Source organism: Neodiprion fabricii, chromosome 4 (assembly GCF_021155785.1).
Source record: "Neodiprion fabricii isolate iyNeoFabr1 chromosome 4, iyNeoFabr1.1, whole genome shotgun sequence".
Lineage (NCBI taxonomy): Eukaryota > Metazoa > Arthropoda > Insecta > Hymenoptera > Diprionidae > Neodiprion > Neodiprion fabricii.
This window is the reverse complement of record NC_060242.1, coordinates 9,246,502-9,259,995: the sequence shown is the minus strand read 5'-3', so window position 1 is coordinate 9,259,995 and position 13,494 is coordinate 9,246,502. Positions and strand designations below refer to the sequence as shown.

Genomic DNA, 13,494 nt, shown 5'->3' with positions numbered 1-13,494 from the left:
TTTGTGGCAGTTTTACAGTATTCATTCCAAATGTTTTTTCTGCATGAGCTTATAAAATAAAAAATCAAATCTCCTAAATGTCCACGCTACCAATGGAACAGTTTCGAAGCGAGTCAAGTTGTGAAACAGAATACAAAGATTGCCTTTTATGACCGCGTGTGTGTAACGTCTCACAAACATCAGTCAGATATAAACGTTAGATCCCAATATCTATCGCGAAAACATACATACATTAATGAATATTACTTTCCTTAACTTGTTTCGCACCGAAAACAATCCCGATGGCTAAAGCATCAATAAATATTTCCGTACTTTAATGAAACTGACTGAATATCACTGAACATTCATATTCATTAAGGGGGTATTCTAGTCAGTTCTAGTCTAAAGGCCCGAATTTCAGGCGTTTTTGACGGTCGATAAAAAAAATAAAAACAATAAATATTTTAACTGTCCATTTTTTTTATAATTTATTTATTTATATTTAAAGAATACACAAAAAAAAATTCAAAAAAAATATATATATTTTACAAGGTTACACGTTGTTGAAGTGGAGGGGGAAAAAAAAGAGTGTGTCCATCTTGTTACGATTCCCACCGTCTGGTCATCTGAAAAATAAAAAAAAGGTAGATCCTTAATCAGTACAAATGCCATTATGGTAGGGACCTGGATAAATGAAAAACAAAATTTTCACGCAGAATAGCAGCTACTCAGAAAAGGTAGATATTTAAAAAATTTTTTTTTTAAGTTTTCCGAATTTTTTGAAAATAGTAAAAATTGAAAATTTTGATTCTTTTTTTATTTCGTACCGTAGAAGGTTACATGAATAAAATTCGTGCTTAATTTCAAGAAAATTGGTCAATCAGAACTTGAAATTTTGTGACAGACATTGCGAAAAAAGTAGTTTCGAGAAAACGCGTTTAAAGTTTCGAGTACAGTTTTAGGCAGTCGAACCGATAGAACAGTAAGTGTTACTTACATTTTTTCGATCAGCGATTCCTGCTCCATACATCGGGCCTAATTTTTCCACCTCAAATTGAATATTTAAAATACAATGAAAAAATTATGGAGGGTTAGTCGGAGCCTGTGAACTGCCTATTGCTAGATTCGTTCCGTCAATACGACAGCGCAGCTAGTGGACGAACGAGGAACACAGTTTGGTCACACTAAAGATGACAATCCCCACCATTTAAAAATAGCCGAGTTCCCACACCTGTGTGTAAGACCGTGGTCCACGGGCTGGATTTCTCCATTATAATCAGAGAGAAACCTTTATAATCAACTAAGAAAAATTAGCAGTCGCTAACCGATTTATTGTGTAGCGGCGCGTTTACCGAGGTTTTTGCGTAAAACACATATAGAATGTATAGTATGTCAATTTCCAGTAAAAAAACGTAATAGACTGTGCGAAAATGGTAAACTTGAAAGGCCAGAAGTGGAAAAAACCATAGACTTATAGATAGACTGATCATGTATGACATTGGCCATGTTCGTAAATTGACTGCCAGTACTAAAAATTCCCTAGGACAGAGACAGAGCTGTCCATGAACTCGGCAGCGCAAAAGAGATAAAAGATTGCTGACAGTACTGTCAGTCAATTTTCGAACACGGCCATTATAGGTATAATAGTGAGTAGCGAGCACTGGATAATTTATGATTAGATTATCTCTCTCTTTCTGTTCGTCCGACGTTGCCACTTATTCGAACCTTCATACCTTGCCAACTCTATTTATCATGTCTTTATAAGATTACGTACGTGAAATACGCCAAGAATGAATGTTATTTACCTCAGATTAGCAGCATCAAAGGGAATTACAGCTGTGTATATTTGTTGTTCGGAAATCCGTGAATTATTGCAGGGTACGAAACATTAGGGAATAGACTATTAGGGAACACGACTACATGTAAAAACATTATTGATTTTCATGAAATTTGAGGGACAATAAAATTTGAATGATCGTGGAATATTTTGAAAATATTTTAAGACAGTAATATACCGTTCATCTACTGAGATTATTCGCAATAATTTGAAACCTTCAATGCCATGCTATATATAACATGGGGCACCACTCTTCACACAGTCAAATAAACTGAAATAAACTGCAAAGTCAAAGTTTTCAAGTGTAAACTTCTGTTAAACGTGAAGTCATTTTCCATGACGCAGGGTACAACTAATCGTAAACCAAAGAGACAAACTGTATACTGTACGTACGGCCAGGTACACGAATTCTCACATAGCAAACCAACATAAAATTCTATGTTTTTTCTTTTCTCATACTTTCTTCTACGTGGCACATTCTCCAAAATAAAAAAATTATGTTTGTATGGATAACAATTTAAACTAATTTATTCGATTATTTTGCAGACCAACAGGTGACTTGTAAGTAGCGGCAGCTTGCTGATCGTGCACCACTAGGCTCTCTCAGGCACAAAATACATATTTAGGGAGAAAACAAATATGAATTTGATTACTTGGATGAATACCAAAGGTATTTGGCTAACAAGACAGTTTCACTACTGGATATTTGCATGAATACCAAAGGTATTCATCAAAGCAATCGAATTTACATTTCTCTTCTTCGTAAATATCTATTTTGTGCCTGAGAATCTTTGTCTCGCGAGCAACGAGCTGCCGCTACTTGTAAGAAAATAAGAAAAAAGTTTTTCGATATCAGAGTTCAAATATTTTTATAAACATTAGTTTTTCCATGGCCGTAGTTTCTAAGGTAAAGTTTCATTAAAAAGAAAAAATTTGTTCCAATTTTTTTCGCCGAAAATCCGCATTGTTCTGTAAGTAAGATCTGCTGCAAATAATTTCTACGTCAATCATGAAAAAGTTCAGATTTCGAAAAATTGGAGAAAATGATCGGAAATTGTCGGAAATCGTATAACGAAGTAATCAATTATACAAAATTGAAGAAAATTTTAGTTTCTTTCGTCCTCAACTATAAATTTTTAAGTTAAATTATTGCAAAATTCCAAAAATTCGGGCATGCTTGAATACATTTTTTAGAATTTATTTTTTTATTATTAATCTCTGTTCTGAATTATACGCACAATATCGCAAAGAATACGAGTTCCAAGTTTCAAGTCAATAATGTGACCGCTGTTGATTCGGGAATAAAGTTCTATATGCAACACGGGAATAAAAGTACATTATTCCCTTCATGCATAATGTATTAAAATCACTTACTTCGGAACAAAATGAACTCTGCAAATCATTTTGTGAAAGGGCACATGTGGCCGCCTTATCCGTCAATGCCCTTATCTTGGGGTCATGCCCATAAAATAGTGAAAATTGTCAGTTTTTGATTTATATAACAATGCTGCACCATTGGGAAAAATCTGAGAAAATTACGAAAAATTACATGAAAGCAGAGGTTCAAACCGTGAAGAAAAGATGGCACTCTTCAAAATCCACCGGAATCCAGCGACTGAATGTTCACAAATTTTCAGAAGGTGAACTTTCCTAGCAAAAGTCTGAAAAAAATCCTCGATATGTGCACGTATGTCTGTTAGATCTGTGATTCTTTCCAAATTTTCCAAGTAGAAATAGCGGAGTAATCGTGAAAAAACTGAACATCACGTTTTATGCGATAACTTTGAGTAAAATGGAGTTAGAAGACTAAAATTTGGTATGAGTTAGTGATTTACTAACAGAAAACATTTGGTCACCAGCACAATCCGTTTCAAGAGAGGGCACTTTTAGCATGCTTAACCGGCTATGCCTTTTCGTAACAATGGTTGATCATGATTAGTATTGTTTGAGAGTAGAGGTTCCATCCCGCGCAACCTCTTTACTCTCAAACAATACTTTCAATACGACGTATGACCCGGGAAAAGCGACTCGAATCTTTATCATAAAAGTCGTGATTATCCTATTTTCGCAATAAATTCTCGGATTCGAACATTTTCGTTCAGATGATTGCCAGTAAAATGGTTAGTGATTCAGAGTTAGAATGCTATTCCGTCCTCACAAGAGTTAAAATTTTTCTGAGGATGAACATTGGGATGAAAAAAATCTGATACGGTGTTCGTCACATCTATACTTACCTATCAGCACGTTCAAAATTAATGGTCTCACGAAAATTTTCATGAATTCCAATACACAAAATGTTAATTGATATAATATAAAAACAAAATATTGATGGAAGAATTCGTTATTTATAAAAAAGATGACCGGTCAATTGAATGAATCAGAAGCTCCTTTATGCGTACATATTTCCTCATGAATACTTTCAGAATGCGCAGAGTGCACTTGCCGGTGTAACCACCGGGCCCATGGCATAGCTAATTTTAGACGGCGTTTCTGCTAGTTTGATATAGTGCAATAAAATCATCTTTTCAATCTCATCGAAAAGACGTTTTGCATATAACGACAATAGACGTCCGAAAAACGTCTTCCTTAGACTGATCTGCGACACAAATGTGGAGACGTCGAGAAGGTGCCTGAGAATTTGTTTTTTATTCTGTACTTTTTCACCTTTAGATGGATCTGCATCTTCTGTACAAAAACAAAAAACTTTGCTATGAAATTTATAGTCGAGTTCATTACAAGCTTGTATTGTTTGGGTATCGTACCACTAGGAAATTTAAAGTTTTATGGTTTTCCGGTATATCTAAAGTGATTCAAAATTCACAAAAGATCAAAAAGGTCAATTGAAAGGTTGAAAATACTCCCAAAATCGACTTTTTAGTAAAAGTACCTGAAATTCGTGAAATTCAATGTATTTCATTGAGATTTTTAATTTCGTTTTGTCGTATGTCAAGCCGATGTTAGGATCCCGAGAAAGTCAAGAAAAACCGGAAAACACGGGTTTCGTGGGTTAGGATTAACAGAATTAGCATCGAGACCTAAACGTCGAGCAATTTTACTTTTTCCCGGTGGCAACTAAGATGCAATAGGGCTAGACCGAGTTCTAAACAGAGCACTTTTCATTTGCTTATCCAAATAAGCCTTTGATTTGTGTTTTCAATTTATGTTGCAACAACTAATTTGAAACATTGTTTGTCTTTTAAGCGATGTTCAACATGTCCGTGAAGTCCTTGTCTACTTATTCATGATCTATAGTAAACCAATTAAAAAATAAGTGTCTCTTTCTACTTACTATCTTAGATTTATGTTGTTACTGAGTAAAGTTCAATAAAATTCGATGAAAATTGCTTGCTCTGATTCGTATATTATTCCAATCAATGTCCAGTAGAAAAGACCTTAGAAAACAATTTCATGGTGTGAACCGAAAATTAATTGACTTCGGCAAACATGATCAATTTTTGGTGTGTTTTCCCTTTGTAACGTAATTTCTTACATGATGATATACCAGTAAAATTTTAAATTTTTCGCAACAAAAAGTAGTGCAAACCCTGCAATAGTTATTCTGTTCTAGTAATAGACTTATTCACCAATTACGCAATTGAGTTTTTATTCGAATATTAATATGAAGGATGAATAATCTTTCTTTCTCTCAATAAATCATGAGTTTAGAAAGAATGTGTATATTCACACACAAGTCATATTTCCCAAAAAATACGAGGCAAAAGTTATGTAATAATAATGTTAAAAGTTCTCGTTCAGTGACATCGCTGATCGTGAGTCACAACTTTTAAGTTTGCGAGAATATGACTTTTACTTCGTGTGTTCTGGGTTTGTCCAAACTGTACACAAATTTATTATATACTGCCAGATAATAATTTACTTATTACTAATGAAAAGTTTAAATTAGCAGAATATTCACTATAATTTATATTATGAAGATTTCATCTATAACATAGATGTGTTGAAATAAAATAATATATCAATTAATGTTATGGATGTTTATAATAATCGGTACGGTCGAACCTGGCGATATATGATATGATGACGAATTTAAAATACTAATTAATCAAGTATTTACAAGTGATTTGCAGAATTACTATATTCTTACGAAGTGACAAAATATACAACAGATTCATAATCTGCGGGAATTGCTGTGCGTTCATGAATACAGATATTATTTCGCTGTGTGCACTTTCGTTATTGTCTTCTTCCCTCTAAACATTAGCTCATCGAAATAATTGCGTTCCCAATATGATAACTCATAATTGTATTCTATATTAAATACCCGGGGATATATGATTAGATCCGATTGGATATATTTTTTGAAAATAGTTCTTGTCTTATCAGATCTTAGATCGAATTGGAATTATATAGATATAATTATGTATATAATAATATTGAATCAGATTTAACGTTGTATACGGTTAAATCTAGTTAGGTACATTGTCAAGACTAACTATATACAATATCGAATGTGATTAGATATAGTAATTCGACTAGATGCAATTATATCTATACCGATCTGATATTATGTATTATCAGATATTATTATATCAAGATAGATCTGACCAGATATAATCTGGCCAAATATCTAGTTTCACATGGGTATACCTACGTCAGTATAGTTATATCTTGTTAGATCTAACACTATGCGTTAAGATATTCGATCACCTCAAGTTATATTTTACGGATATAATTTAATATCCTATTAACTTCAATGTACTTACATCTTCTTGTGTATACATAATTATATCTACCTATACATAATCATATTCATTCAGATATGTTTACATTTACTGAGATATAACAGTACCCCATACTGAAAGATAATCTCATACCTGAGTGGATATAATTAGATTTTATCGGATCTTATATTCTATCCAGTGTAGCATCATAATATTACAAGTTATACTGGAGTCAGATCATACCAGACTATATGCAGATGGATCAGAATAGATCAGATAACATATTGTCAGGTCAAATTATGTGGTTAGATCAAATTAGATACAGACAAACTCGGATAGAAATTAATTCGATTCGTTCAAACGAGGTTTATTGATTTCGTCCTGGCCCCCCTTTGTAATACAAATCAACCTGTGAATTACAAACAGGCGTGAACACACATTAGACGAATGGGAAAATAAGGGTTTTTTGATGAAATAAGCATTTTTGACCAATAAAATGATAATTCTCCATGTTAAACTACATTTCACGAGATATTTACACTTTGCCCTTCAGATGACAAAAAAAATTAAATTAAAATCACTCAATTTAACTTAAAGTTATAAGCCCTTAAAGTTACTAAGTGTTAATATGCATCTGTGTAAGCCTGATGATACAATTAAGGATGTGTGCAATTGAAGGATTAAATGATGAGGCAATTTAGAGTTTTGTCGCGTATAATATGTATTGTCATCTAACATAAATGTATTATTCACGACAATAGAGTTTTTAGTTCACTTATTTATTTTAGTGCATATTGCATTCAATTTTTATTTAAAAATGTATCAAAATTTTCAACATCTCATAAATCGTGGAAGTGTAGCCAATTTTTGATGAGCAAATGATCACATCGTAATGAAACTCAAACACTGTTAACTTTTCCATTTGTGAAGTATTTGATAAAGCAATGAAGAATCGGAGTGTATGTATTACCTATCAAGTTTGATGTTAGATTGGAAGATTTGTTGTATAACTGTAGTACGATTTTACTCAATACAACACCCAGAGAAAAATTTTAGTTAGTTTAACAAAATAGTTCGTTTTTTTTTGTTTGTCTACTCATTTTAAGATAAGAAGTCAGTATTCACTATCATCATCAATGTAATGAAAGATTTTAAATGCAGTTGTGAATGAAATAACGTGGGAGAAATTTATCAATGCTGTTTTGCAGTATCCGGCAATATTTGAATACAAAAACGTTCCATGATGTTCCACAACTGATACTTTGATGCAGAAGTTAGCGTGACTTGTGATGCAGTAATATGAGTTCGAATACCATTAAAAACTGCAAAATAATTTTTTTTTTATGATAACAAGGTATTGGGTGAAGCAAAATAACCAGTTTTTTTCAATTTTTGGAGACTCTCTTCCACGAAACAAATAAAAATTTTTACTGAAGTAAATCAGCTAAACTAAACAAAAGATTTATTTTCAATCTAACGGACAATTCAATTGTATGGCAATGTGACAGTTTGTTTGATTAAAACAAAAATTTAGTTTGAATTGAATAAACTTTTCTCTGAGTGAATTCTGGCATGTCACATGCAAAAATAAATTGCATGTCAATATTGTTGTGAAAGATACTCGCGTTTTGCAACAGTTAAACTAAAGTATTAATATTGGTTTGAACAAAAATCCACATATATACGAGTAAAGTCGATTCTGACCCCGCTTATCTCAGCAAGTGGGAAATACGGTTAGCACTGGCGACTTCTATTTAATGCAAACGGTGCATCGCATCGGTGCAGCGTATATTTGAATACAGCGCTGCCAACAGTATTACTAACCTACTAGAACTATGGCAATCTACATCAACTTTACTCGCATGTACATAACATGTAGTATCCTTTAACCTTATCTGTAGTCTCTTTCAAAAATTTTTCGTGGAATGTGCAAGCACGAAAATTCTATGTAATGGCAGTATTTCAAGTGTCAGCTGTACTGCACAGTCATATTTCACTACTACTCGATTGTGGCCAAGTACAGAGGATGAACGTGGAGCAGCGAGCGCTCTCTAACTTCCCAATTCTTCAGAAAGCATCGACCACACAAAACCGGAAAGATCGGAAGTTACGAAGAATCTATTATACACCTACATAAAATTTTATGCTGTAATTACCGTATTGTTTCGAGTATAAGCTTACCCCGCATATAAGACGACCGCTAATTCTGAAGCAGCATGTCAAGGTGTTTTTCTTAGTTACGCATATAAAACTGGTCTGCGTATGTATTGAGAACGACTTTGGCGGGTGATGTCAACGACCAAAAACCTCGGCTTATACTCGGAGTAATACGGTATGTATGTACCTATATCTGAAATACAAACATTTTTTTCACACACACCGAGCTAAGGCTTTAAAACTTTTTATTTGACATAATGAAAATGTTTCGGTTTTATAATAGATTTATTGTTATATGTACAAATATACGCAAATTTCTTTAATGATAATTAACAATCGTTCGGTCATTACTTGGAAACAAAGTTGTGGGTTGTCATTAAAATTGATAGTTAAATTACCCACCACATTTGTAATATGTAATAAAACTGAGTTCCACTTCTTACCTCAATATAATTAAATTTAATTCAACATCACCAGAATAATGGGTACTCCTATTTATATTCAAAAAAATATTCACAACGTTGCTTGGGGATATACCATTTCAGATTAGTCTATTGATTATGGCTTTTAATACAATGTTTTTGTGTCTGGCGAAGTTTCAACTGATAATTATTACTAATTATTACATAGCTGGGATTATGAATCTACGTATGTTTAAGTTTTTAAATGATTGAAATTTTGAGAAGGAAAATTACTGAAAATGGAAATGCTCTTGTGGCGTTTAAGATTCTTGCCAGTCATTTTCACATACTTAGCATCAATTTTGTCTTGGCTAAATCACTGTTTATTGAAGAACTAAGATAAGCAGTGACTTAGTAAACGGTATGCTCATACACCTCTTTAATAACTAGAAATGCAGCTCAATCTATCTTCACTGTAGAGTAAATTTTGCGCACAAATGCATTTGTACCAATGTATCCTACCGTACCGCACATGATACCCAATGCTAAACTGAAGAGGGCCATGTAACCAAAGTAAAATGCTGTCTGAAATAGCCCATACATTCTGAAACAGAAAATAAATCAATTATTTAATTTGGAAAAATACTTTTCAGGACTTAGTATTTGTCGATAAACGAATATCTTTGGTGGTTTCATGGTGAAAGAGGACCGAAGTATACTTATACTGGAACGTGCGCTGATATACTGGGGCTACGGACAATAAGCGTGTGCGATGAGAGGAATCAAATGTGAACACCTGTCTTTCGTGTACATGTTTAGTCTTCTAAAAAACTTCTACTGTTGTATGTACATGTTCACTAATAATTTGTATAAGATGCATATACGATGTGGATAATTGATTTGCCAGACAGTGCAGCATATCTGCAGTGTCTGACAAAAGGTCAGGTGTTCTCTTTTGAGCTATTCCTCTCAACGGTATGTTCACCACTTCAATGCATGTACCAGTATTATTATATTTCAGATGCTGGGTGACCTTTCTTCATGCTATAGGTTACAGCAATTCCGCGGTAGCACTGTTAAATAGATAGTAGCATACATCTATTCAGGTGTACCTTAATTTGACACAGGCTCTATGAGCTCATTGCGCAAGATAGGGACACAAAATATAGATATACATATATTTGAAATTCGTCGCGAGAGGCACATTTCAGACTTGTGTTTGTCACTTGTTGACAGGTGCACATAAGTCATCTGTATGTGGCTACTAATGTGTGTATATCATCGTACATTACATTATTTTTGCCAATTAGAACGGCCCAGCCGATCATTTTAAATGACATGAAAGAATCATATTAATATTGAAGCGAGAAAAATTTGCTAGAAAGAGTACAATTTCGATAACTTTTTCAGATGAGTTGAAAAATTGTGACTTGCTGACAGATCACACAAGTCTGAAAAGTGCCTGTCGCGACGAATTTCAAATATACATATGTGTATATTCAAGGCACACGAAAAAAAAACAATTTCGAATACACGTGATGAGAGAAACTAATGACACTCTAGCCAGGGCGGCTAGGTGGTCTAGTGGAGTAAGTCTCCGGTAAAGCATCTCTAGATACTCGGTACGATTCTTGGCTCCGTCGTTAATTTTGCAACTCACCTGAAAATTTTCGAAATTGTACTCTTTCTAAAATATAGATACTGTGGAAATGAAAAGCGACTCCGCAATTAAGTTGAAATATAGTGGAGTGTGTTAGTATGGTACATATTTTGAGTTTATGATAAAAGACAGGTAGTAATAAAGTTGGAGACTAGTATTTCTGATAAATATTTATAAATAAAATATGCCAGAAAGAAGAATCAGAAATTTTTTAACCTGATCCATTCGTGAATTAGTTCACATAGAGAGTGTTTCATATTAATCGCCCAAGGCAAAATGAGCGAGATATATGAAACAACGTTTTCATACAAAATATTCAAGGTTCGAAGGGAGAAAGAACATGAAGGTACCGGATTTTCTGTAAGTGAAGTCATCAAGATCAGGTGCAGGTCAACTTGGCTTTTTAAATGGAATAGTGTATTTCTCCCATTAGAATGTGAAAGGTCATCAAATTTTGCATCAAAAAGTATTTTACCTACTTATCATCTAAACTTGACCAGTGATGAGATACATGCCAGTTAAATTGATACGAAGCAAGGTAAATGCCTTGTAAATGCAAACAAACAAATTGCCTTTTATCCAACTTCGTAGATTCCACGTGGAAAATTATTCTGACAACTTTAGGTATTGGAATACCTAAGTCCTTTAAGTATTTCCATGGAACCAACGAGTTACCAGCACCTTACTCTATATTAACTTGACTTGCTCATATTTCATTAGTAGTCAAGTTCAGATGATAAGTATGAGTACTTGTGATGTAAAATTTGATGCCCTTTTAGATGCCAATGGAAGTAGTACGCTGTTCTATAAAAAAAAAAAGTTGATCTTCAGCTGACCTCAGTGGCTTCACTTACAAAAAACTTAGATACCTTCATGTTCTTTCCCCCTTCGAACCTTGAATATTTTGTACGATACATTTCTTTGCTATATGTCTAATCTAATTTTGAGAAAATTTGCACATATTTGAAAAAAATGGTGAATATATTTTTGTGTCATTTATGCAATAATTAAAATGTAAGTATTTTATACAACAGAGATATTTGTTTCATTTCCGCGTATATCAACTTTGAATATCAATCAATAATTGTTATTTAAAAATATGCGTTCATACCAAGGATATCGACGATCAGTTTTTGTACTTCTAAAATAGTAGATTGTGCATCAAAGAGTAAATTTGCGATATGAGCCGTAGGAAAGCGCCGAAGACAAATATTGCAAATATGTGAGGCAAAAAAGACCATGCCTCCATCGTGCAAACGATACCTTATGCAGCAAAAGTGTGGTTAACAAGTTCCCACTCATCACGGAGTACGAAAAAGAGCACTTTTTTAGTACTCGGATGCGAAACTGCTTTTTTTTGTACAGTACAGTAGAGTATTACAAGTGCGGAAAGTGGGTCATTTTTGATGAGCGTGGTAACTCCATTGTGAGTCTAAGGCAAGTTTTTCAATCGCATGAAATAGTGCCACATTTCCGAACACGCGATAAAACAACGTTTATGCATGTGCACAATTGATTGCCATATTCTATACACTACTGTGCATTAATATTTCCTCATTGTTTCAATTTGGCTTATTAAACAATAGAGAAGATTATAGAAAAAAAAAGAGAGAGAGACAGGTGCAATCGCAGGTGTTCCATTACTGCCTCTTAATATGTATAGTAAACCTGTCCTTAAAGACAGTGAAATCGAATTTCGATCGTCGCACCCCTTAAATTCGTTCGAACGTACCGCTGTGCAGATGATATCATATCATACAAAATTGTTCATCTCATATTCAATTCGATGGTATTTTTGTAAATCATTTGAACCATTTTCAACGGAGCGTCTAATAGAATAACGATTTTACAAGTGAATTTAGCATTCCGAATCATTAGTTGTAATCCATCATTCCAGATCATATCATTAATTAGCCTTACTATATTTAAACAAGCATACGACTCTGTGTAGGATCCGAAGAGCACGATCCCATTTATCAAGTCATCAATAGATAAGTCATATAAAGGAAAATTATTTACTTGGTTGCATGGGTTTATTTTCAATCCCTCACACATCACCCTCATCACTCTCACGTAACAATAGGAATCGAAACGTCAGAAACAAAGTGAAAAATAGAGAGAAAAACGAAAGATTAAGAGTGGAAACGAGAGAAAGATGGTCCCGTACGGTGGGGCCGAAGAAAAGAGATTGGGTTCTTTTTACCGCACCTTACTGCAAACTAATAATCATAGAGCTACACTGTAGCTACCGAACTTCACACAATAACTAAAGCATAAATATGTTGCTTAACAATTTCCAAATGCATAATATAAGGAAACTCTAATAATGATATGCTTTTTAAAACTCACTTTGTTTTGAAGAAGAAATAATAGAACGAATAAACGTAGACGTATCCAGCTGTAGAACCGGCTGCCAAAAAACTTGTCCATTGCCTGTAAACACAAGAAGATGGCAGCTTAACAAGTTAAAGTGATAATTACTTTCAGAGATGTTTAATTTTTGTTTATACAACGTCTAAAAATTCCTTATAACGCTTGCGTTACGATGTATTTTCATTACTTGTAGTGTGGCTCAAAAGTTAACGTATATGAAAATAATTTCTATTCACCATCTGTAGTCTTCGGCATTCAATAAGAAGTATGTGCAGACAATGGTCACGCAGACAGTGACGATCATCAGAATAACGAATACTAATAACATAAACCCATAAACGTAATAGATCTTGTATGCCCAAAATGACGTGAAGATGAAATACCTGCAACAAATTAATAATGCGA

General features: G+C 33.7%; 1 protein-coding gene across 1 annotated transcript in view; it reads right to left on the bottom strand.

Moving 5' to 3' along the window:
- Positions 1–5,403: 5,403 nt before the first annotated feature.
- Positions 5,404–13,494, bottom strand: part of LOC124179604 (transmembrane 9 superfamily member 3) — a 28,899-nt gene continuing 20,808 nt past the window's right edge. Inside the window, exons 8-10 of the mRNA XM_046564177.1 lie at positions 13,326–13,472; positions 13,066–13,149; positions 5,404–9,660 (exon numbers count right to left, since the gene is read on the bottom strand). Of these exons, the coding sequence (XP_046420133.1) occupies positions 9,516–9,660; positions 13,066–13,149; positions 13,326–13,472 (376 nt within the window). The 3' untranslated portion in view covers positions 5,404–9,515. The remainder of the gene's footprint in view (positions 9,661–13,065; positions 13,150–13,325; positions 13,473–13,494) is intronic.